Source organism: Colletotrichum orchidophilum (genome assembly GCF_001831195.1).
Source record: "Colletotrichum orchidophilum strain IMI 309357 chromosome Unknown Scaffold_33.1, whole genome shotgun sequence".
Taxonomy (NCBI): Eukaryota; Fungi; Ascomycota; class Sordariomycetes; order Glomerellales; family Glomerellaceae; genus Colletotrichum; species Colletotrichum orchidophilum.
Window position 1 is genome coordinate 8,747 of NW_019172989.1, and position 26,337 is coordinate 35,083.

At 34.4% G+C, this 26,337-nt stretch overlaps 5 protein-coding genes across 5 annotated transcripts; 2 read left to right on the top strand and 3 right to left on the bottom strand.

Annotated features, from left to right (window-relative positions):
• Window positions 1–833: 833 nt before the first annotated feature.
• CORC01_04867 (serine/threonine protein kinase) lies at window positions 834–3,803 on the bottom strand (the record flags this gene model as incomplete). Its single annotated transcript, XM_022616514.1, has 5 exons — window positions 834–1,346; window positions 2,236–2,537; window positions 2,602–2,777; window positions 2,839–3,176; window positions 3,240–3,803. 5 exons carry the CDS (start codon window positions 3,801–3,803, stop codon window positions 834–836), a joined length of 1,893 nt encoding a protein of 630 aa, XP_022476876.1.
• An 873-nt stretch (window positions 3,804–4,676) lies between these two features.
• On the bottom strand, window positions 4,677–6,732 carry CORC01_04868 (uncharacterized protein; the record flags this gene model as incomplete). Its single annotated transcript, XM_022616515.1, has 4 exons — window positions 4,677–4,865; window positions 4,924–5,097; window positions 5,157–6,343; window positions 6,531–6,732. The coding sequence occupies 4 exons, from the start codon at window positions 6,730–6,732 to the stop codon at window positions 4,677–4,679; spliced, it is 1,752 nt and encodes a 583-aa protein (XP_022476877.1).
• Window positions 6,733–9,330: 2,598 nt separating this feature from the next.
• On the bottom strand, window positions 9,331–10,696 carry CORC01_04869 (uncharacterized protein; the record flags this gene model as incomplete). Its single annotated transcript, XM_022616516.1, has 2 exons — window positions 9,331–10,320; window positions 10,385–10,696. 2 exons carry the CDS (start codon window positions 10,694–10,696, stop codon window positions 9,331–9,333), a joined length of 1,302 nt encoding a protein of 433 aa, XP_022476878.1.
• Window positions 10,697–11,844: 1,148 nt separating this feature from the next.
• Window positions 11,845–13,765, top strand: CORC01_04870 (uncharacterized protein; the record flags this gene model as incomplete). The annotated part of the gene is made up of 3 exons (XM_022616517.1): window positions 11,845–12,444; window positions 12,507–12,695; window positions 12,758–13,765. 3 exons carry the CDS (start codon window positions 11,845–11,847, stop codon window positions 13,763–13,765), a joined length of 1,797 nt encoding a protein of 598 aa, XP_022476879.1.
• Window positions 13,766–19,623: 5,858 nt separating this feature from the next.
• Window positions 19,624–19,764, top strand: CORC01_04871 (uncharacterized protein; the record flags this gene model as incomplete). The annotated part of the gene is made up of 1 exon (XM_022616518.1): window positions 19,624–19,764. A coding segment is annotated over one exon (141 nt), but the record flags the coding sequence as incomplete, so codon positions are not given.
• Window positions 19,765–26,337: the final 6,573 nt, after the last annotated feature.

Consider the following 26,337-nt stretch of genomic DNA (forward strand, 5'->3'; position numbering starts at 1 on the left):
TTGCCTGCTCATTCCAGGGCCGCTTACTGTCCCTTCCAGTTCATAAAATCTCACTAGGGCTCCTTTGCAATGAGCCACTGCTGGTAGGCCTTCTTCCAACCGTCAGTGCTTTATATTCAGCCTCTCACTTCAGAGGATCGAGAGATGATGTAAGAAATCCAATGCTTGTATGCGGTTGTCAAAACTGGCCTCATTCCCATCTCCATTGGTCTTAAAGATGATCGTAGAGTGAAAATCACGCTAGAAACATCTCCTCATGGTTGGAAGCTGACTAGTGGAAGTAAGTTAGTGTCCAACTATCTCTTTCATGTCGGCATAAGATTGATAGAGGCATTTGCACACAGTTTCACAAGTATAAATTAGCCCAAATCAGACTTACGCAATAATTCTTTTCGTCTCTGAAACATATAGGTGAATGCCAGGAAAGCACAGTAGTACGATGCAACTTTCATAGCCTTTCTGGAGCCCTGTTACAACCATTGTATTCCCAAGTGATAGCTCAACTGAGAACATTGGTAGTCAAGAGAAAAGACCACAACTTTAACTTCGAAAGAGTTCCATTCGAATGAGCTAGTGTCTTATTTATATACCGCGCTCCTAACGCCTTGAACGCCCCTGAGAAACGTGCACGTCGGCCAAGTTCTCTGAGCCAAAGTACGTTCACCCCCTCAAGATTCAAGAGTTGTCCTCATCTGGTACGACTGAACCAAGTAAGATTTTGCGTACATCTGCGTCAAAATTTCTTGTGTCGACGATATCTCTGAGTGGGCGTCAGTGATACTAATCACAATAGATTGCAGTTGTTTGTTGCTGCGAACAAGTCGAGTGTCAACTTACATTCCAGTCTCTCTCTTCAAATCATCGTCTAACGCTTTCAACCGAGTCTCCCCAATCCTATCAGCAGCGGTGGCCGGGTCGAGAAAGAAGCGAATAAACTGAACACCGATCCAGTTCTGTTGAGCATTGGCCTGTTTAAGATGGGTCACCAGGCGTCTGATAGGTCCATCGACACCACAGAAGTTGTCTTGGTTCCTAAGGTTCCAGTGACCGTTTGTCAACACGTATATGCTGACCGGCTTGGGATTCACTATAGCTTTGCTGACCACCTCGTCCAAACTTGGGCCCATGTTGCATTGTTCTTCAAGGAAATCCATATTCTCTATGCTTTCTTTGAGCTTTGAGGTTCTAGTCGACTGGATTGGATGACAAGATGAGGTGAAGTAGACTTCAAAGGTTGCATTCGGGTCGACTCCTCCCTTTTTGAGTAAGTACGAGAGAACTTGGCAGCTTGTGGCCACCTTCTTCTTGTGAGGCATCATCGACCTCGAGTCATCCACGAGAAAGATCTTGAGAAAACGATAATTAGAGTGGGAAGCAAAGGTGGCCCAAGTATGGTCTTACCTGATCACGGCCTGTCTCTCCTTTCAATTTTTGAAGGGATGATATAAGTTGCGGGAATGCCTTAAGAGGCTGTCCTTTGAGATTGGATCTCGTGCTTCCCATCCTCCTGAATGGCGAGCGTGGGCGATACTCCTTTCCTTCTATGCATAAGTTCCAGATATTCTCCATCGTTGTCTCAGTCGTTGGCTCAATCGTTGTCTCAACATGGGGCTCGTTGGAGGGGATAAGTCCCGGGGTCAATGAAAGATGGTTCGGAGGAGAGAACCCAAGATGTGGTCCTGTGTAGGGTGGTAATCCTTCCCGATGATGATGTGAGACAATCTCATTCTGGTGTTCATGCGTTGAGGAGTGACTGGGGATGTCTCGTCTTGCTGGCTGTTCTGAAGCTCCTATCGATTGAGATCCCCCTTCAGTTGGTGAGGTCGTCTGAGGACAGATATTCAGAGCGTTTGCGACGGCATTGGTTGGCGAAGACTCTAGTGCTCTATTCAAATCGAAAGATCTCTGTTCATTTTCCGGTGCTGTTTGATTGTGAATTGGCACAGACAAATGCCCTTCCTGATTCAAAAAGCTTCCGAGCCCATGCCTTGGTCGATGCGGCACTGTGTCGGCAGAATTCTCTTCAGGATGCCAACTCAGCGGACTAGTTCCCCTTCGCAGAGATGTTGACCGGGGCCTTGAAGGCCTGAACAGAAACGAATCTTGCTCTTCGTGTGGCTCAACCAAGTGAGGGCCGTTGAGTAATCTGCTCTTCCATGCATCGTGAAGCTCCAAGGCTTTATGCCTATCTCTAGGATTTGTCGAAAGCATACCCGACAGAAGAAAGTTGCTCACTTCTGAAAGCCATTGAGACTCCTCACCGGCATAGCTGATAGCTTTACTATGCCATGAGTCCACCGCATTCAGAAGGCATGCTCCGAACGGGTTTCCGTCATAAAAAGCTCCCTCGTGAAATCCGCCGTTTAAGGGAGATTCACGAGTTTCGAGCACTCGGTCTTTCTGATACATGATGCGCCCATACTCGCCCCATCTCGTCCAGACCAAAGCTTCGCTGGCGACCCCTCCAAGGGACCAAATGTCGCTCTCCCATTGGATTGTGGTTGAGTCGCCATGATCTCTGTATGCTTCTGGAGCACCTAGGGAATAGCAGAGTCAGCTAATTGATACCAAAATTGTTTCAGACCAAGCGCTCAGCCTTACTATACATCCCATTCCCTGAGTGGTCTTGGGCATTCAATCCTAATCCCTGGTGTCTGGCTCTGTGAATATGGCCAGTCCCCATGTCTGCGAATTTGAATTTTGCAGCATATATGGATATGTTGTCAGAGGTACCAGGGCAGACCAAAATATTCTGCGGCCTGATATCCTGATGAGTTCTGTGATGTTGGAGATTAGCAAGACATAGACTTGGTGGAACCGAATGTTTTAGTAACAGACCCTGTGAGTAGCCAAGCTCCCTTAACCCCTCGGCTTTTCCTGAGATTGTGTATTGCATCTAGGCCACCCAAAAGACCCATGAGATTGTCCCAGAAGAGGATGCGATCTGAGTGAGCCAGAGGAGGAGGGTATCTTTCGAAGAAAGATTTCAAGTTTCCGCCTGAAGCATACTCGAGAACTATAGTACGGAAACCAGGAATCTCGAATGAGCCAAAGTATCTGATGATGGAATCATATGATGACGCTTGTTCATCGAGCTGTGTGTACATGTCTACTTCGTTCTCGTAACTTTGATTGACCTCCGAGTCAACATCGCGATAGATTTTGAAAACTACCTCCTGGTAGAATGTATCAGAAGGGAGTTAGGTTTTGAGCATTTGGGATATATCTGATGTACTTACCTGCTGAGCAAAGCAAAGTGGATGCAATTTCACTCGGTAAACGCAAACGGTATCGTCTTGAACATCCCCTGAATGTTTGATCGGGTCCTTCGAGATGATAGGAATGATCTGTAGTGGTGGAAGATGTAGTTTACGCTGTTTGGGCCCTCCTTCAGTTTCGAACAAGAAGGGGTAGAATCTCCACTGTTCCTTGTGGAACTCCTCAAAGATTCTTTTCTCTTCTCCCTCGAGAAATGCGAACCGTGTCTCATCCAGTGGCAATGATGTGTCTTTGATAAAACACTCTGTGAACAGCGATATGTGCTGAGGCTGCGACATGTAGACGAGAATGGAGAAAACGTGGAGGTAATGTGCCTGAATAGTGGAAGTGCTGTCTCTGATCCAGTCTTCTCGACTGTAAAAAACGCGTCTCACGTTGTCCGTCGTCCAGAAAGTCACCAGCGCACATCGCGGAACAAATGCCACCGGCTCATCCTCGTAACCTCGCATGCCGTAGCATTTGTGATCGATGACGTACTGATCGACATATCGCTTGAATTCAGCAATAACATCGTCTTGCTTCATTTCTTCCGTTTTTGAGAGCTGGAGAATGTGGGGAAATGACAACTGGCTAGTTTGAATTGGACAGATTGCCAACCAGATTGCTTAGCTAAATGAAGATGATGTTAACTTTGAATAAGGACAAGCGCACTGAGGTCAAAGTGAATCAGAACACGGGCAATGATTGATCGAGAGTTCAGAGCCGCTTGGTTTGAGGGTCATCGAGCCAAATCTCAGACAGATTTTTGGCTTTTTCCGGGGGCTCTGGTGCGTGAAAGATTTGGGGCAGCATTTTCCAGCCAACATCAGCTTGTCTAATACGGTTGATCACATCATTATAAATGTAATATCACTCTGGCGAACTAATGAGGCAACTAGTGGCTTCTAGGCATCGACTCAGCTTTCAGACACACCAGTGCGCTTGCTCTGCGTTTGGTGGGAATTTCGCTCCATTATTGGTCAGGTTCGGCTTGACAGGGTATTGAGGAGGGACAGCCTGCATGGAGGGGATGGGTTGTATTACTCCTGATCGGCAGAGAAATCCATTCGATATGCAGCCTGGGCTATCAGGTATGTCGCATGCTGGAATTGTCAGACTCACTGTGCCTTACTCGTCACTGAGCGGAAGAAGCGGCTTCCTGCACGCCTCGGCGGCGTTGCATGACGTGCAGAATGGTGCGTTTGCAAGACCCACGCCTCCCTCCCTAGCGGAAACGGTCAATGGTGGCTATTGGTTCCTTTGAAAGCAGGAGGTCGGTGAATATTCGATGTTAACTATGTACTAAAGTCATAGGAAACGAAATCCATTTCCGTAGGATACGGAGCGGTGAGGGACCCCCTTCGGCTCTATGCTAATTATGATGTATTGTTGCTCGCAATACGCAGTTGGCACAGCCTTCAAGCTTTCCGTCGTGCCTTTTTCCTCAGTCGTACACACATGAATAACCAGCCGCCAATTGTGGCCGCGGTCAGAGGACCGCAGAAACTTAAGAAGAGCATTAAGCTATCGCGCTTCCAAACAAACGGTTCCGTCATGTCTTCTACCCCGTCTTCTTTCCAAAGCAACACTCCACTCTGGAAGAAAGTCTACCATTGCGTCAGAAGTTCATATTAGCCCGGAGAGACTCGGGTAAGCAGTTCTTACTGCAACGAAGGTAGCCGGTAGAAAAATGAGGGTCGCGATTGTGATGACATGCATCGAAGTCGTTTCTTTCGATGTCTTGTCTGTGATGACTTGCATCTGCTTGGTGTTCTCGTGGGCAATTTCGGCGAACCAGTTGCCGATATGGTTTGTTCGCTGTTGGAGCAATCGCTCATACTTTGAAGTTTCACGTTAGCTCAATTTACGCATTTTGCCATGTTTCTCATTATGCTTACCAACTGTACACTTTGACTTAGGATGATGGACAAGCAGCGCATTTGCTGCAGTCGGGTCTCCAACCTCCTGATGATAGACTGGACCTCTTTGATAAAGCCGCTTATCGCTGCTTCACACGGAACATCGCCTTGGAACTCGGTTGCAGCGGCTTGGGAGTAGAAGTTGCAGATGTCGCGAAGAACGCCAATGTCTAGTTCCAGGGCTAGAGAGGCCCGATGTATGCTTTCGGAGTGTTTATGCAGAGTTTGTATGTCTTTGAACCGAAATTGGTCGAGGGTTTCCCATGTATCCGGCTGGGGAAATGATGGTCTCGACTCTGATGTCCAAGCGTGGCTCTGGCCACCGATCTCCGGGTCAGCCTGTCTGGATTTTTCCTGTCTAAGCCAAGAGCTGAGTGTTGAGGCTGTTCCACTTGTCATCCAGGTCAAGATTGACGTCTTGTTATCACCAGCACCGACCGTGGTGGCTATCGTATCCGTGGCTGACCTAGATTGACTTTTCGAGTACATGGTTGGGTTACGGGAGTCTCTCAAAGGCTTTGGGAATGTGCTCAGGAAGCTAGACTCTTTGTCAATGAGATCATCTACAATCGCTTTGCTCGCTGGTTTCACAATCAGTCGGATTGCTGCCTCAGTATCGTTGATGAACTGGCGCCAATTCTCATCGCACCATGATAAGTGGAGTAAATGGGTAGCCAACGAGGCCTGAAGATACAGAGAAACGTCTCCATCTTGGGTTTCCGTCTTTGCTGGAATTTTGAGAAGTGGACTTGTCTTCTTAATACGGTCTTCAAAAGCATCATCTGCCTTGATAGTAAACCAGAAGGCCCGTCCGCTTTTCACGTCAAAGGAATGATAGTTTGCGACTTGACGAATTTGCCAGTCCCAGACGCCATTGCCGCTGTCTGAAGACTCAGCAGACCGGAGAAGATAAGACATTTGGATTTCGCGACCGGAACGGCCGAGCCTAGGAAGCGCTGTGAGGCTCTCAGCGGGACAGCTAAGCGTGTCACTGCCCTTGAATTGGGCCAAGCAAAGGTCAAGAGGCTCATTTTGCTGGCCAAAAGCAAAGACTGGCTCCATGAAGGAGGGGTCGACTTGGTGATAGGAGCAGACGAGTTTGAACATGTCCATAGAGCAACTCAAAGGTGACCTAGAGTCGTCTGCGCCCACGAAGCTTCTCATGGCTTGTCAGGAAATGCAATTCGAGAGTGAGATATAGCAACTTACACATGACGAACATGTGGATCTTGGTCCCCACGATTCAGATGTAATCGAAGGGCATCTACATCTGAAACTGTTTGTTCCGCATGTGGAAATTCTATTGACATTAGGTTAACGACCTAGGTTAATGAGGATGTTCTTTCTTCCTACTATTGCGTCTTCCGGTTTCCCAGAAAGTAATCATCGATGAATCGTCATCAAATAGAGAGCAGCTCCTCGTTTGGAGGCTTTCCCATTGCTGTTCCCCATAAAGGGCCTCATGAGGTTGTTGTATCTTAAGCTGTAATCGGGGATATTGATTGGAGTCACGGCAAAGCTCCAGGAATCGGTCGTACGTTTCATATGCCTGCATGGTGAGAGCTTCTCGTGTCGATGCCTTAGGATCAAACGAATGAGGATAATAGAGTTCCAATATTGAAGACGGTAGGGCTGGTATAACTCGGCTTTGGCTCAATTCTTCTTGGAATTCGGACCGCCCTAAGAAGAGCTAGAGGAGGGCTAGCTACATTTAAGACCGACAACATCTATATTCCGGGTCGGGTGGCGGGGTCGGGGTCAGGATGGGTCGAAAGACTTTTACTGGCTGTGGGTGCGGTTTGCCTTGCAGAGCTCCTTAAACACAGCCCCCTCCGTCGCATGTCTCGCAGTAACATGCCTGAGTATGCAGGAGTCTGCCTTAGGGAACGTGGTAGACATGTATTGAGGCAGTTGAGAGGAGTGTAATACCAGCGTATTCTAAAGGCGCTCCGCCTGTGGCCCCAATGCCTTAGCCCAGCAGCCAACACACATGCTTCCAAATTCCGCCAGACAGAGCTTCGCGCTCCATGGATTGAAACTTCCGTGGGGGTTAGGATATCCAGCTGCGACCAATTACCACATTGACAAACCAGTCACTAATCCTAGCCTGATTTGGCGGTCCTTTTCTTTTTGGGAATCTTCAGGTGCTTGACGTCGTTCTTCACATCATTTCGATCAGCTTCGGGTAAGACTTGAGTTCGAAACCTGGGTTTTACCTGAGTGATTGTTTGTGGAGCCGTGATTACATAGTCGCCGTCCTTGGTCTGATTGAACACAAGTCAGCTCTTTCTCTCTCTCTCTCTCTTTATTCCACACGGGGAACGAAGCAGGCTTACTGTCAATTCGAAGTTACCTGCGCCTTGAGTGTTCTGAAGCCAAGCCTCGAGATCATCTCGTCGGATCCTATATCCAATAATGGTTGAGACTCTCATCGCGCGACCGATATGACAATTCCAGCTATTTGCGGGGAACAATGCGAAGGGCTTAATCCAATCTTCCTGCACATTTTGAGGGATAGCGAGAATTAAGCCCACAGATTGTGTCAGAGTCTCCGCGATCAGGCTCGGACTTCGACTGTATTGCCACCGGCCCCCAATAAGCTCAAGCCAGAAGGATCGGTTTCCTGGATGTGGTTGTGTTCCACAGGTTTTGAACGTCTACAGCGGCCTCATTGGTTGCCTAATCTCTGACCGGCTGTGATCGGGCGACATCGCTTCGGTTGCCTTGAGGCTGGCTGTATGTCAGACAGAACCCCACTTCCACAGGCTGGTGGCTGGTCAGCGCTATCATGTACGGCACCTCTACCTGCATCTCCCGCCTCACCGAAGGGTTGCGTGATACCCGCCGTATTTGACTGGCGTCCACTCGAGCACGTATCCCAAGCACACGTCAGCCATCGCGAGATTGGTCCGATGTGCTTCCCTTATCTGTGTGGGCTTCGTGGAATGGATGCCTTGCCGCAGGCTCTCTAAGCCATGTCCAGGCTCTTACAACCAGTTGCCAAGAGAGCCTGCTTATGCAGAGTAACCCGACATGCCATTTCCTCTCAAGAAGGGCATAGCAAGGTGACCTCAAGGCAAAATACGCTTTGGCCAAGAAAATGAGAGCAGAAGTGGGTACTCGTTGGGGAACTCAACGAGCTCTGTGGAAAACGTGATATCGTTCTCCTCCACTCCACTCGAAGTACGTTACCTTATGAATATTCACAGGGCAGCTCCTAGGATCGATAAAGTTAAATACGAGTGGAACGGATGTATTGTGATGTGAGGATGAACCTGTTGAAAACTGTTCGACTTGGTGAAGTTTACTGGAAACAATTATTCAGGGTTTGTAGCTAGTTTACGAGGAGATGACTTGCATCCCAGAATGAGGAAAGCGCCGGGGTGCGTCAAACAAGGTCCAAGTTGTCCCATGCTCTGGACTTCTGATTGATTAATCTCGAACACAAAATATTACTATCTAATGAAGTTTTCAACCCGGTCACGGAAGATCAAGTCGCTTGCTCAATCAGCCATCGGGAAAGATGAGCCAGAGCACATGGAACCATCCCCATAACCAATCTGCTGGCCGTTTAGAGTTCTAGAAGTCTATTCTGAATGCCCGAAACCACTGCCTATATCGTTCTTGAAAATGGGACAATTGCCATGCCTAATTTCATCAGATCAGTTGGTGATGTAAGCAATCACACGCTATCCAACTCTCGCTATAGCCAGGACAGAGTTTAGTCTTATGCGAAGCATGTCTTTCCTCCATACTTTTACATCTTTGACCAGTGTAGCTGGGTACATGTAATTACTGGAAGCTGTAGAAATGATGGCTGCTTGGGCATATTGCTCCAAAAGAACCGCCGGAAGGCTTTTTATGCTTGAGTTCCACATGTTAGCATAAATGCTCCGACTCGAACACGACAGACTTTGTTACTGTTGGAACCACTGTAGTAAAAAAAGTCAATCTTATTTGGCTAAATCGTAATGTACTGCCTAGGGATCTTTGAAAGGCTAATTGTACTTGTACCGGTCTCTGATTGTCCCAGATGACTTCCTCTCTTGTGTTCTGCTTGCTACCTGCATGTCTCTAATCAATTTCTGATTCAATGATTTTGTATCAAGAAGCAGATTCACTCCCTGACCAAAGCAGAAAAATTTGAAGTTCTTCATAATGAGAAACTTGAAGCTAGTACCCCGTCTCTCCATACTGCCTTGATGGGAAGACATCTCCCGTTCTTTTCAGACAGCGCCTCTAGGACATCGCCCTCCACAAGCACCAGATCTGCTTTTCTCCCGCACTCAACCTTTCCACGATCATGAAATTTGAACCGTTCTGCAGTGATCGATGTAGCGGATTTGAGAACATCCAATGGAGACATGCCCACCTCCTCGATAAACATACGCATCTCTATGTGCATCCCGAGGCCGTAAGGTAGACCGATGCTTCCTCCAGCAGCATCAGTTCCCAGAATGAGAGGAACCCCTGCTCTGTACAAGGCGGCGGTGTTTGAATATGCATTCAGAACAGACGCCTTGGGCTTCTGCTTGGCCGCCAGCCCCATAGGCTCTCCGGCGGTCTTGTGGATGAGCAGTCTTTGTGCAAACGGGTCCTCAAAAAACGACTTCTGGAAATCTTGACCTTCCACTGTCTGGGAGGCACACTGTCCGAGTGTCGGATTGCAATGCGCTTTTTTGTCCAACATGATCTGGACGTAGTCATCACTGGGTGGCTGGTCAAAGAACATGTGGCTCAACCCGTCGGCACCGGCGTGGAGGAGGTCCATAGCACCAGCATAGCTGAATGCGTGGCCTGTAGTGATGACACCATACTTTTGGGCGGCGGCGACAACGGCTCTCTGGATATCCATTGGAGGGCGTGGAAGGTCCATGCCGAGAGTGTCGCCAATCTCGTGGAACATCTTGATGTAGGATGCCCCATTCTCTTCAACCTGTTGTTCGACAAAGGGTTCCGCATCTTCCGGCTCATGCAAAATTGGCCATGTAGAGACGATCTGGTCAACGATGTGATCTCCGCACGGGTTGTTGGCGAATACTTTTCTGATCACCGGAATAGGCCATCCGCCTTCAATGACGGCACCCACACCAGCACATTTAAAGTCTGCGTAAATAGATTTGTTCGCCGAGATGCTAGCCAACTATTTTGAAGTCAGTTTTACTCAAAGATGTTTTGCTCAAAGCAGATTGTGTCCGCGAACTCACCTCCTTCAGTTTGGCGTTATCAATGGGCTCGTTGTGCATGTCGCAAACCGTAGTGACACCAAACCGCAAGGACTGCTCGATGCTGTTGATGTCACCACCGAGCGCATGAATATGAGCATCAATTAATCCGGGAATCACCGTATCACCAGGCTGCGAAATGATTGCTATTCCGTCCTTGACATCTCCAGGAAAGTCTCCAACACCAACTTGGGTGATAGTCCCATTCGTCACATGTACATATCCCATGTGGAAAATATCGTTTCCAGTGAATACTTTGACATCTTTGAGAACGAATGAGTTGTTAGGCTCCATGGCTGGACGGTGGCGGCGGCGGTGGTGGTGGTAGGGGAATGCTTGATGTGGGAAACAGTGAATCCCGCAGGTCTGAAGAGCTGACCCGACGTGTAGAATCGCTGCTGACGATGTTGGAAACCAAGGTAGACAAATACTGTGGATTGGTAAGCTTCATGTAGTGACAGCTGAAAGTGATATGGTTCGGCGACGAAAGCCAATAACATCGAGTCGTCTGACTGCGACATCACTGACGAGATCGCGCTTACTCTTACGAAGAAATTCATTGCCCCCGCGGTGACGCATTCCCGAATGGATATTTGGCTGCTTAAGTCCGGCGCAGCACGAAGCCAGTCGCCGTTACGGAGAGCGAACGGACGAACGGGCACTCATAGTTGACTGCAGCAAATGCCGATGCCACAAACCGACTCGGACACCGGTAGTAGATTCTGGATGCCGAGTGGAAACACCGAGTGGAAACATCGAGTTCAACACTAAACATCAATACAACTCGAAAAGCGGCGTTTGAAAGGCAAATTGGCAACGAAAAACTGACTACATGGTTTTTCTCTTCGAGACTAAGCCGGGTCCGAGAGGTAGCTGACAACTCTGCCTCTGGAAGTGTTCACAAAAACTTGAGACATACTCGGTTACTCTGTGTGTTTTCATTGGGAGAGCCCAGGTCGCAAATCAACAGATAGTACTTGCACAACAATAGACCTGACCTTTGACCACGAAATGACTTAGACATTTACGTGAAGGTCAATGGAAGAAAAAGGTACTATTTCTGACGCAATTATGAGGTAAGGCCAACCGTGCTAAAAGACGAGAGGTAGATATGTAGCCTAGAGTGATTGATGATGCACTCCGGAGCGAGGTTGTCAAATAATTACAGTTGTTAAGCTTTTCACAACCTTTGAAGCGACCTGGGGTCTTGATGCTGTTCATGCAATGCTCTGCAACCCCTCAACAGTGGATCCATATTAAGTGACAGGTGGGTCACACAACATGACCAGATTCGTGGGAAATGGTATCATCGATTGGCATTTTGCCCTTATCTTATTGCAACATGTATGCAACATGTACCTGTGCTGCAACAAGTCTGAGTTCCTGCTTCATTTCATGCACTTTACGGATATAGTTACTACGAAACGTCACAACTAACAGCCATGACGATGCATAGCAAAGATCCTATAAACTTTGTCGCCTATCGACAGCAGGGCGTCAACAATTCTCCGCGAGTCGGACATCTCGACGTAGAATCGCAAAGTATCCAGCCCCTCAGCTTCAACTCCGGAACACCTGTTGAGAACTTGTACCAGGTCATTGTGGCAGGCGTTCACGAATACATTGCTGCTGATCCAGTCTTAAGCGTGCAGGATGTGAAGCTACTGCCTCCTATCTCAGGCCGAGATGTCCTGGCTGTTGGCAAGAACTACATGGAACACGCAAAGGAATTTAATAGCTCGGGCTACGATAGCTCTGACAAGGTGGACTTGCCAAGCCATCCTGTCATATTTACAAAGCGCGCTACATCGATCGTGGCCCATGGAGATGAAATACACATCCATGACGGTTTTACCGAAAGCGCTGATTTTGAAGGCGAGATTGGGGTTATCGTTGGTAAATCTGGGTACAGGATCCATGAAAATGAGGCTTGGAAATATGTTTGGGGATACACGATCATCAACGACGTCACTGCTAGAGAACGACAAAGAGACCACAAGCAGTTCTACATCGGCAAGTCCGCAGACACTTTCTGTCCAATGGTATGTTTCCAGCTTGAATTATAGCTGTAAGTTGTAAGTTTAAGCTGATGATATCTGATCAGGGCCCGAGTGCTGTACGAAAGGAGGATTTACCAGATTGGGGCCGATCTTTGCGCTTGCAGACTCATGTTAATGGAGAACTACGTCAAGATGCTACGGCCAGAGATCTCATCTTCTCCATCCCTCATCTCATCAGCACGCTGTCTGCTGGCCAGACGCTCCAGCCGGGCGATGTTATCGCCACCGGCACTGTAAGCCTCTTCTCACAGGTTTTGCATTTAAGTGGAACGATACTAACTATGTGCGACCGAAGCCGGCCGGTGTTGGCATTGGCAGAGTCCCTCCGGTTTTTTTAAAACCTGGTGACGAAATTGCCGTTACTATCTCTGGCCTAGGCACTCTGAGGAATAGAGTTGCCGATCACTTGCAGTTGAACCCTACCGAACTCAGAATCCAAGAACAGTGTTCCGAGCTATTTCGCCTCGAGAACGGCGAAAAGTCAAGACACGGGCAATTTGGCCTACAAGAAAAGATTGGCCGCTTCGGAGCAGGTCACCAGCGTTTTGGGGTCAGAAAAGACCCCATCATTCTCATCCACAGCCTCGGAGGCACCAAAGACTACTGGCTGCCATTGATATCGACTCTCGAACTCGAAAAGTCCGCCTCGGTACACGTGTATGACCTCGCGGGACATGGCTTGACACCAACACACTCCCTTCAGACAATCACCGTCGACTCCCTGACTCAAGATCTTTCGGATGTTTTGGGACTAGTTGAAGCAGAGGCCGACGTCACCTCGCCTCCGACTCTTATTGCTCACTCTTTTGGGTGCCTTGTCGCCATCAAATATGCCCTCGCCCATCCTGGAAATATCAAGAAACTAGTCCTCTTGGGACCGCCCCCCTTGCCTCTCCTTCCCTCTACAAAGGACCATCTGGCCAGTACCGTGGCTCTCGCGAGAAGCCAGGGCTTGTCCGAAATCATCGAAGATGTCGTCGCGTCCCAAGTCTCAGGTCATACCAAGAAGAATAACCCTTTGGCGGTGGCTGCTGTGCGGCTCAGTCTCGCAGGTCAGGACCCAGAGGCTTACGCCAAGGTATGTTCAGCTTTTGCTTCGGCTGGTGATATTGACCTCAAAGAGCTCAATGTTGAGACATTGCTGGTCACGGGTCAGGAGGATTCGGCATCTTCCCCAGCGGTGGTCGAAGAATATGCGCGAAAGATCAATGGCTCTCGCCAGGTTGTGCTCCCCAACGTGGGCCACTGGCATGTCTTTGAGGATCTAGTCAGCGTGGCTGAGAGTCTTCGGGAGTTTTTGTAATTACTTCACCGTTTTGCTTTGGGGTTACATAGAATGGAAACTCCTTTAGGGATGTATGTCAACACTCTTACGCTATAGTCTCAACGTGCATATTCGTTCATGATGGCAACTTACGGGCTATTTTTGTACACCCTCGTACTACCTAAGTATCTCTTTGGGATTTGTAACAAGGTCAACTTGGTGTGCAACACCAGGTTGGACTTCCGGCCCAGTTGGTGAGGCTTGCTGGTTGCTAATGTTGGCTCCGTGTGTGGCCAACCTGTCACAGGCTATAATATCAAAATGTTGTTTCGCTAAATATGTCTCATTCGAGATCTTCAAGACACTTGAGCTTGTACCTCGGGGTCAGAACTGCTTGAGAAGTAGAGTGGTCAATCAGCCAAACAGGGCCGCTTCCAAGCACCAACACAGTTGTTTCTAACTGTTGGTTTACGTAATCACAGGGTGATTTGTTCGATCGAACCGTAGTGACGAAGGGTCAATTACTCTTATATTAATCTCTGCGTGAAGTAGAAAAGAGAGGTTCTAACCGTTAGTCTAATCGCCGGTTAAACGCTAATATAAAGACCCTTAGATAGTCCCTACGCTAGCGCTAATTTAAAATCGAATTAGGCCTTTAATCTAATATTAACTATTTCTCTTTTATTATTAAATTTATATAATTAAAAAAGTAATTTAATAATCTTATAATAGCGTATAATATATTAATAAAAATAATATTTATAATTTTTTTTTCGCTTTTTTTTTAAACTTTTTTTATATAACTTATCTTTTTATATATATTATAATCGTTTTATTATTAATAAATCGTTTTAAACTTAGGTTTAAGTTTTATTTAATAAAAGCGTTTATTAAATTATTTTTGCCGTTAATTTAATAAATTTTAAAAATTTTACGTTATTTATAAAATTACTATAAAGTTATAATATTTATTATTAACCTTTTTTTTTAATAATATTTAATTTAATAAAACACTTATATAGTAAATAAAAATCCGTATAAACAATCGTTAATATTATAAATAAAATTAATTAATCCGTAATTTATTTAAATATAATAGAGATCGCGTAAGCAAAGTCGACGCCGTTAATTATTTTATAAACTTTTAAAACTAAAACGTTTTTAATTACTTTTTTATTTTTAATTAATAAATAATAAATGATATTATTATATATCGTAAATTCGTCGTTTTTTATAACCTCGTTTATTAAAATAATAATATATTTAAATTAAAAAGTTAAATTTATATTATTTATAAATAATCCGTTAATAAAAATGTAAAACTTAATAGAAGTTAAATTCAATAAATAATAAATTAGCCCGTAATTAAAATTTATTATTTATTAACTTAGCTATTTATTTAATATAGTAACGTTTTTTTTAATTAAATCTATAGTTTACGTTATTTTTACAATATTAAATATTACTTTTAATTAATAAATATTAATAATATATAATCTTTTTACTTATTTTATTTAATATTTTTTTTATTAATTATATAATATAAAGTTAATAAAAGTAATTTTTTTTTTACTTTTTTTAATAAAAAACGATAATATCGCTTTTAATTATAAAAATCCCGTTATTAAATATTAATAAATAATTAATAATAAAAATCTCTTTTAATTTAATAATAAATCCGGCTTTTTTAAACTTTTTATCTTTTTTCTATATAAATTTAATATTAAATACGTTTAATATATCGTCGGTTTATATATTAATAATTTTATAAAATCTTTTTAAATAATTAGAAATTAATAATTATAAATTATAAATTAACTATTACGACCTAATACGTATTACCAGACCAAGGCCCTGCCCTATAAGACCTACGGCGGCTACTATACTATATATATAATAATAAAAACTTAAACGGCCCCCCTCGGGATAAAAGAATTATAAATAAACTATATAATTACGATCGTATAATAAAATAAAAAACGGACGCTTATAAATAAATAAAACGAGCGATTATAAAAATATAAGATAAACGACCGTTTAATAAACGATCGGATAATAATAAATAAAATATTATAAAAAATATATTTACGATTAAGATTTATATATAGGATAGCCCGAGCTAAGTTTAAAAATAAATTTTTATAGCTTTTTTAATAATTAATTTTTATATTAAATTTAACAATTATTTTTAATTATTTTTATTAAAAACTTTATTAATAAGATTATAATTAATTACTAAAACCTTTTTATTTAACGATTTATAAATAATAGCTTTTTTAAAACTATTTTAAAAACGATTATTATTTATAAATATCGTAGCCTTAATTTCTTTTAATATAAACCTTATTACGACTAACTAGCTATAATATTTTAATTATTTTTATTTAATAAGTCGACTTTATAAAAACTTATTAAATAATACGAACGATATTTACTAAATCTTTTTTTAATAAAAATAAAAAGCCTTAGGCTTTAGACGCCGAGCTAGTTTAAATCGAAAAAGATATAAAAATACTTAATATTAAATATAATTTTAACAAAAATACGGTCCTTAATAAAATAATATATATTTAAATACGCCGCGTCGTTAATTAAAATACTTAATATAATAAAAAATTAACGGACCTTTTTAATATTATTATTACCTAATTAATTAAAATTTAAATTAAAAACAACCGTAATATTATCGAAATATAAAAAATATTTAACACTATAGTTAAAAAATTTAAAAACGAATATTAAAAAGCTTTAAACTTCGCTAATTAAATAAATACGTTTTAAAATACTATTAATATCGTTATTACCTTTTTTAATAAAAAACAATAAAAATTTAAACTTAATATACTTATTATTTTTAATAAGACTTTTAGAATTTTAAAATTTTTTTTAATTTAAATTAAAAATTTTTAAAACTTTTATTAAAAAGATTTTAATAACGAAATCGAAAAGGTTATATATACCGCTAATTTCTTTAAAAAACGAGCTTTTAAATAATTTAAACCCTTTTAAAAAAAATACTTTAATAAAAAAACTCTCAATGAATACTCTTCCGAAATATAAAATATTTATTATAATTTTAAAAGATTTAAAAAAATATTTAAATTACTTTTTTAAAATCTAAATAAGAAACGATAAGCCGAGCGCGATATATTATAATTTTAATAAATTAAATTAATAAAAGATTACTTAGCTAAGTTTAAACGCTTTAACGCCTAACTCAATTATATTAATAATATTAAAATCTTTATATTTTACTAAAAACTAAAAAATAAAGTTAAGAACGAACTTGTTAAACTTAATAAACTAAATAATTTCTTTTAATATATCGAATTCGTAATTAAAATCGATAATCGTTTTTATAAATAAAAAAAAGAAAAAAAGGACCGATAATAAGAACTTAATTTAAAATATAAATATTAATAATAACTTTAATATAACTTTAATTAAAAATACTGCTATAATAGGAATAATAATCCTTAATAAACTATTATTTATAAATAATATAACGGACTTATAGACCTTAATATAATAAAATAAAATTAATCCCGTTAAAAAAAAGAATTTAAATATTATAATTATAATAAGTTAAGATATATAATTAAAAATTATAAATAACCTAAATAAATTTAATAATAACTTATTTTTAAAAAATAAATTAAAATTACTTTTAAAAAAGTATTTTATAAATTACTTTTATAGACCGTATATTACGATAATAATTACTTTACCTACCGAGATAGTAAAAAATAATTAAAATAATACTTTAAAAAACCCTTTAATAGAACCCTTATTATAATAAATAAGTAAAAAACAATTTAACGCCTTAAGACTATCGAAGATTATAATAAAAAATATATCTAAATATTATTAATAATATATAAAATAGTTAGAGCATAACTTATTAACTTTCCTAAACGAACGTAAACTTTTATAATAATAAAAAATAAATTAAAAAAAAGAATAGTAACTAAAAATAAAAACGACCTATTTTAGCTAAAAAAAAAGATTTTAGTTTATAAAATACGAATTCTAAATAAATTTATTTATATAATACGACGAGTATTTAATAAAATAATTTAATATTATGAATAGCGCTTTTTAATAATAAAAGATTATAACGAAGACTATATTCGTATCTTAACTAATTATTATAAAATTAACTAATTACTAAAAAAAAGACGACTAAATATAAAAGCAATACTCGCCTTATTTTAATAACGATTTTAAAAATAACTAAAAGTTAAAACAAAAAAAAACCTTTTTTAACTAGAATACGAAATTAATAAAAAAATAAATATTATATATTTAATATACGGATTTTAAATGTTAAAAGAACGTTATTATTAACGTATTAAAAAATTAAGTAAAATATATTATACAATAGACGCTTATATTCTCTAATATTTAATTATAAAAATAGTCCTTACTATTTTATAATAACGGTTATATAAATAATTTAAAATAATAATAAAAGACGATATACTCTGTTTAAAATAAAACTTCCCTATATTTAAAAAAAACACTAAATTAAATAACTTAAGTAAAAAAATAACTAACGATATATTTACGGAATCTAATACTAAAAGACTAAACTACGACCCCCTTTTAAATAATATTAATATATTAAATTATAAATAATTAATAAGCTAATAATTATTTTATAATTTAAACGAACTTTACGACGTCGCTCGACGATATACTTAATTAAAAATTAATTATAAGATATTATTTAATATTAACGATTTTATTATTAAAAAAGAAGCCGATTTAAATAAGCAATTAAAATAATAAAAATCTATAAGCTTTTAAAAAGAATTAAATTAACTTATTAAGGACCTAAAAGACTACTTATATAACCGATATATTTTAAATATATAATTTAATATTAAAATATTTAAAAATTATAAATTATTTTTTAAAAGGAAAAAACTTATTAATAAAAAAATAAACGATATTTACGATATTATTAACGTATTATATTTATTTATTAAAAGATAAAAACGTCCTAGTTTAATAGTTAATTACGAACGGCTTATAAAAAAAAGATAAATACTAGCCCTTAAGATATTAAAAAACTAAATATACTAATTATAAAAAAATAACGAAAAGCGGCTAAAATAAATAAATTTTTATATTTTATAATACTCCTTAATAAGGAATATTTACGATTTAAATTTTAAATAAATAGATATAATATAAATATTATTATTAATAGCAGCGCTTAAAACATCTTTATTTTATTAAAAACGATAAATAAATATAAATTATTATAAGTATAAAAAACGAATTTATATATTTTATAAATAATAAAAAAAAAATAAGTTAATTATAACGACGAATATATTAACCGAGAGACTATATACCTTACGATATATATTAATAATTAATTAAAATAATTAAAATATAATATTATAAAAATTAAAAATACCGACGTTATTTTAAAAATCTCGTAATTATGAAAATATAATTTATAAATAAATTAAAAAATTAATTAACTTTATTAAATAGATTTAATTATTAAACGATTTAATAAAAAGGGTTTAGATAAGTTTTACGTAATACTTAATAAACAAAAATAAATTAAATATATCGCTTTTATTAAAACGATAGAATTTATTAAAATATTCGTATTTAATACGGACGATCGAGGATCGGACCTATTTTAAACTATACTTAAAAAATACCGGATTTATATAAAACTATTTATTTTAAAAAAAGAAATAAGACTATTAAAATATAATAGTTAAGATATAAAAATTAAATTAAAAAAAAAGATATAGCTTAAGTTCTACTTATTATATTTTATAAATTAATTCGAATGTAACGAACTTAATAAGTATATTAATAATAAACTTAAGAAAAGTTATATAAAACTATTATCTTTTTTAATAGGAGTATTAATTTTTTTTATATTTAAGAAAAGTAAAAAAAAGCTTAGATTTATAATTAATTATAAAGGATTTAACGAAATTATTAAAAAGAATTACTATTTATTACCCCTTATCGTAAAACTTAAAGAAATATTATATAGAGCCTAATAGTTTACTGTAATAAACCTTAAAAAAGTATTTAATTAAATTAAAATTAAAAAAAAAAACGAATAAAAAACGGTATTTTAAACTCGTAAAGGATTTTATAAGTACTTAGTTATATTTTTTAAACTTATTAACGTACCTATTATATTCTAAATAATAATTAACTATATATTTAAGGAATACGTCGATATTTTTATAATCGTTTATTTTAATAATATCCTTATTTTCTTTTTTAATTTCGAGACTTATAAAAAATATATTTATATAATATTTTAAAAACTTTAAGATGTAAAGCTCTTTATTAAGCTTAATAAATACGAATTTTATATATAAAAGGTGGATTTTTTTAACTATATAATTATATTAAAATAAATCTATATATAAATATCTAAAGTAAAAATAATTAAAAACTAGCCTATACCTATTAACGTTAAAAATATATAATTATTTTTAAAATTCGTTAACTTTTACCAACGATTTTTTAAAAACTATATTAATATTATTAAACTTTTTAATAATTTAATAAAAAAAAATATAATTTTTATTTAAGATAAAAAATATAAAGAAGCTTTTAATAAAGTTAAAGACTTAGTTATTTCGGAACTAGTAATTATAATCCCGGACCTAAGAAACTATTTAAAGTTAAGATTAATACCTTAAATTTCGTTATAAAAGCTATTTTAAAATAATAAGATTAATAAAAAGTATTTTATTTTTATATATTCTATTTTAAAATATTTTATAAAACAGAACTAAATTAATAAATTTATAATAAAAAATTAATAATTATAATCGAAGCTTTTAAAAAATAAAAACTATAGTTTTTAAATATTAAATACGAAGTTATTATTTATATAAATTATAAAAACCTTACAAACTTTATAATAAATAAAAATTTAAATAAATAATAAATTAAATAAAGCGAATTTTTATCCGAATTTAATTTCTAAATTATTTATTAAAAAGGTTTAAAAAATAGTAAAATAGACGCTTTTAATAAACAACCTAACTATAAAGTTATGGTTTTTAAAGAAATATAAGTAATCCTTAAATATAACGATAACGGTGTCACAGGGTCAGTGTGGCGTAAAACGCCACAGACTATTTAAGCCCCGTTTTAGCTAAAGGGGGCTCCTTTTAATTAGCTTCTCGCCATTTAATAGCAGAAAGCTAAGATTTAACTTTTATTTAATACAAGACCTACCTTTCGAAAGCACTATTTTTATATTTAATTAACCTACCTATTATAACTTTAAATCTTTTATTTACGACTATTTATAAAAATAATATTTTATATAAATAATAAAACGATTAAAAGAGGCGGTTTTTTTAATAACGCTATTATTAAGTTAAGCAGAATATTTATAAAAAACTTAATAAAAACGGGGTCGAATACTTAATATAACAATATTAAATCCGTATTTAAAAAGCGTATCGCTTAATTTAAAAAAGCCTTATAATAATCTCGTTCGGTTTTTTTATAATAAAACGCTTTAATAAAAAGAATCGCTAAAGCTTTAAATTAATAAAATCGCTTTAATAATAATTCTTTTCTTAATTATAAAGAAATTAAAATTAAAAATATTAAAAAGCTTATAGAAAAGACTACTTTTCGTTATCGAGATAATTAAATTTTAGATATTAATCGAGCTTTTTTAAATACGCTTTATAAATTTCGCTCTGATATTACGAAAATCGTCTTCGCTTTTAACTATATAAACGTTAATTATTAAATAAGATAATCTTAATATATTAAAAAATTACTAGATAATTAAGCCGACGAAGCTCTAGATTTCGATTATTTTTTAAAATAAACTCGATCCTTATTATAAAACGTTACGTACCACAAGCTTAAAATTATATAAAATATTATTTAAACTTATTAAAAAGAATTTTAAAATCTTATTAATTTTAATATTTACTTTTACTTTTTTAAAAAGGAGTTCACTACTCTTAAAAAAGAACATACGTTTTTTTTTTACGCTAAGTTATTAAATAAATTTTAGTAAAATATTTATAAATTTAACCTTATTTTTTCTAAAATTAGAGCTAAAATAATAGCTATAGCCGACTAAATATAATAAATTATAGGTTAAGAAAAAAAAAAAAAGTTAAATAAAAACGACGATAATTAAGAACTAAATAAAAGGCGTTAAAACTAAAATAAAAATAAACTTAACTTTAATTTTATAATATAAGCCTTAACTTTTATTAATAACGCTTCTAAACCGCGAATAAAAAAAAATAAAAAACCGTTACGATATTATATTTATAATAATATTAAATATTTAATTAATTCCTATTTAAATAAAAAAAAAATAAATAAGGAAAAAATAAAGGTTTTTCCGTTATTTAAAAAGTTAATATAAAAGATTATTCCTTAAGAAAAGCCTTAATAAAAAAATAAGTCCTTATACTCCCTCGTTTCTTTTACTAAAGACTTATATTTATTTTTATATTCCTATATAAACTAAAAGCTTTAAGAATACTTTATAAACGTTTTATAATTTAAATACCGGTACCGAGTATAATTTAGTTTTATACTTTTTTATAAAGGAATTCGGATTTAATTAAATTAAGTTAACCTCCCTTCTATTAAAAACTATTAAATAGTTTCGTATTCCTATATATAAAATATATACTATTCCCTTAATTATTATAAATTTAAAAAAAACTATTAAGTTTTTTATTTAAGTTTACGTCGTTATAAATCGGGACCCTTATTTAAATAGAAGTCTTATCCTTTTTTTTATAATTACTATTATAAATTAAGATATTTATTTTAATAAGGCTAAACGATAATAATAGTTTAAAATAAAATAAAAGTATTAAAAGTCGTTTAAATCCTTTCGCTTTATTAAAAAGGCTTAATAAATTATTTATATTTATATTATCGTTATACTACCGGAACTGCTTTTATTACTGGATAAAAATAAAGTAAAAAGCTTAGACCCTCCGCCCTTACCTCCGGAATTATTTTTTATTTCCGATATTTTCGATATAACTAAAGTTATTATACCTATTTTATTAAAATCTATTGATTATCGTATTAAAATTATAAAAAAAAAAAACCCTTTTAAAATTTTATTTATTTTCTTTCTTTTTACGAGTTTTAAATATTTTAAAAGTATATTAATATTAAGCTTAAAAAAAAAAGAATCCGATTTTTTAAAAGTCTTACTAACGCCTTAATTATTTTTATTTTTAAAAAGGATAAAAATCTTTATTTATATATAAATTATTAAAAATTAAATAAAGTTATAATAAAAAACCGCTACTTTTTATTTTTTATTTTAAAAATCTTAAACCGGATTATTAAGTTATAATATTTTTTTAAATTAAATTTAAAAAAGGCTTATTATTAAATCCGTATTTATAAAAAAGACAAATAGAAAATAGCTTTCCGTACTTATTATAAGTTATATAAGTATTTAGTTATACCTTTTAATTTAATAAATACGCTAGCTATATTTTAAAGTTATATTAACATAGCTTTAAAAAAGCTTATTAATATATTTTATATTATATATTTAGATAATATTCTTATTTTTTTAGAAGATAAGAATATTTATACGAATTACCTATTTTAAATTATAAATAGGCTACGGAAAGCCTAGCTTTATGTTAATTTATTAAAATATACTTTTTATTAAAAAAAGGTAGAGTTCTTAAGATTTATTTTATTAACTAAGGGCGTCTTTATAACCCTTAGTCAAGTAAAAGCGATCTCGTCGTAACCTATACCCTAAACCTTTCGAAAAGTATAAGTATTCTTCGGATTTTATAACTTCTATTAAAGGTTTATTTATAAGTATTTACGAATAGTTAAGCCTCTTAAAAACCTTTTAAAAAGGAGTAAAGATAGTAAAAAAGTTAAAAATATTTAGTTAAATAAGAGAGCAGTACTCGTTTTTAAAATCTTTTAATAAGCTTTTTAATTAACGCTTTTATTAAAGTATTTCGTTAACGGATTATCGATAAAAATAAAAATAAACGCTTCGAATTACGTAACTTTTAAAATCTTTTTTCAAAAGTAATTTAATAAAAAATAATACCCTATTATTTTCTAATTTAAAAAGTTTAAAAATGTTAAATTAAATTAAAAAACTTTAAATCAAGAGATATATGCTATTATAAAATTTTTTAAAACTTAGCGATATTATATAGAAAGTTCTATTATTTTTATAAAAGTTTTAATTAATTATTAAAACTTAAGCTCGTTTATAAATTAAACCTATATTATAAATAAATAAGCTCGTTAATATATATACTTAATACCCTACGACTTTATTATTATATATCGATTTAAAAAAAGAAACCCCGCCGATAGGCCGTTTAAAAAACTAAATTATTATAACGAAGCCGTATTAAATCTAAAGCTTTTATTAAATATAATTAAAAAGGTTCATCCCTTTTAAAAACACTAAATAAATTAATTAAAAATTAAAAAAGTCCGTATTTAAACCTTAATATATAGTTAAGCTCGGAAGTTCTTAAAAATAAAAAAAATTTATAACTTATTTATAAATAAAACTTTAAAATAAACTATTAAGTTATTATAATAAAACAACTAAAAGTATAAACGATTCCGATTATAATTAAAAAACGAAAAACTATTTAAAAACTAAAGGCTTCGTAATAACCTATTATACTTTAAAAATTAACTCTTTATATTATAAAAAACTACTTTAAAAGCTAAGATTTTACGTTTATATTACGATAATTTATTAACTAACTATTTTAAAAAGGATAAAATTTTAAAACTTATCGAGCGGAAGTTTTAATAAACTAATCTAAATAGGGATATAAGTAAGTATATTAATAGTTATAAAATATATTACTTTATTAAAACTAAACGATATAAGCTTTATAAAAGCCTAAAATCCTTATTTTTTTTATAAGGGCCGTTCTAAAAGATTTCTATAAATATAATTATAAAGTTACCGTTATTATAAAATAAGACCTAAATATATAATAAAATCTTAATTATTATAGACCGTTTTACTAAATATTACTTATTTTTTACCGTTAATATTATAATAACCGTAATAAATTTAGTAAAGCTATTTTATAATAAGGTTAAGTTAGTTTACTAGATACTAAAAGGCATTATTAATAATAAAGGACTATTATTTACTAACTAAGTTTAGTTTAATCTATATTACTATAGTAAGGTAAAGCGGCGCTTTTCTATAGCTTTTTATTTATAAATAGATAGATAAACTAAAGTAATAAATAAGACCTTAGAACAATACCTTCGTTATTTTATTAATAGTAATTAAGATAACTAGGTAGCGTTATTAATAACGGCCTAGTTTACTTATAATAATACTAAAAACGTAACTATTAGCAAAGCTCTTTTTAAAGCGTTATTAAGTTACTACTTAGATTTTAAATATAATCTCGGGGACGAGATCTTTAAAAGGGAAACGTAAAATATTTAAGACCGCTTTAAGAAGTTAAATTAATTAAAAATTAAAATAAAAAAGCTTTAATAAAAAACTATAAAAAAGTAATAAAAAAGTTATAATAACCGTTACTAACCCTAAGAACTTTATAAAGGTTAGCTCGTCTTTTTATTTACTTAGAACCTTAAGTTTAAAACTAAATAATAAAAATTATTTCCTAAATTTATAAAACCTTTTTATATATTAAAAAAAGTAAGGAAATAAGCGTATTATTTTATTTTATTTAAGAAATATTTTAAACTTTATAATATTTTTTTTATTAGTTTTTTAAAAGGATAGCGAACTTATAATAATAACGAACCCTTATTTATGCTTAATTTAAAAAACGAGGAGGTAAAATAAGAACTAAATAGGGTAATTAATTATAAAAATATTAAGGACGGTCATTTTTATTTAATTAAGTAAATAAGCTAGCCTTCGAAGTATAACTCCTAGACTAGTAAAGAAGATATAACGAACGCGTCTAAAGCTATTAAAAATTACAAAAAAAGAGTTAAAAAGGGGACTATATAAATAAAAAAATAAAACTTTTATAATTTTTTTAAGAATCGGTAACTTTTTAATTACTAAACTAATAGGAAACCCGAATATTAAAAAAAAAATATTAATTATAACGGATTAGTCGCTTAAATTATTAAAAACTATTAGTAAAAATAAGGCTATTACTTTTTAAAACTTAATAAAAAAAAATATTAAAAATAGTACTAGCTAGAATCTAGCCTAGGAAAAGACTTATATTAATACTATCGATATACTAAAAAATCCTTTAAATAACTAGGACTAAAGCCGGGTTATTAACTTTAATAAAAAACTATTAATAAATTAAACGGTAAAAAACGGCGGTTATTTTATTATATTTATATATTTATTAAATTAACTATCCTTAATTACTAGGGATAAGGCCGGGATTAGCGATATACTTTTTATAATAAATTAATATAAGTTTATATAGTAAATTAAAGCCGAAAAAGGACCGTTTATTTTAAAACTATATTTTAAACGGTCGCTAACGCTACGGATTAAATAAAAACGGTAAATAATATACTTACGACAAGCTAAGTATATCGCTTAGTATTCTTAATATTATATTTATTAAAGAGTTAATTAA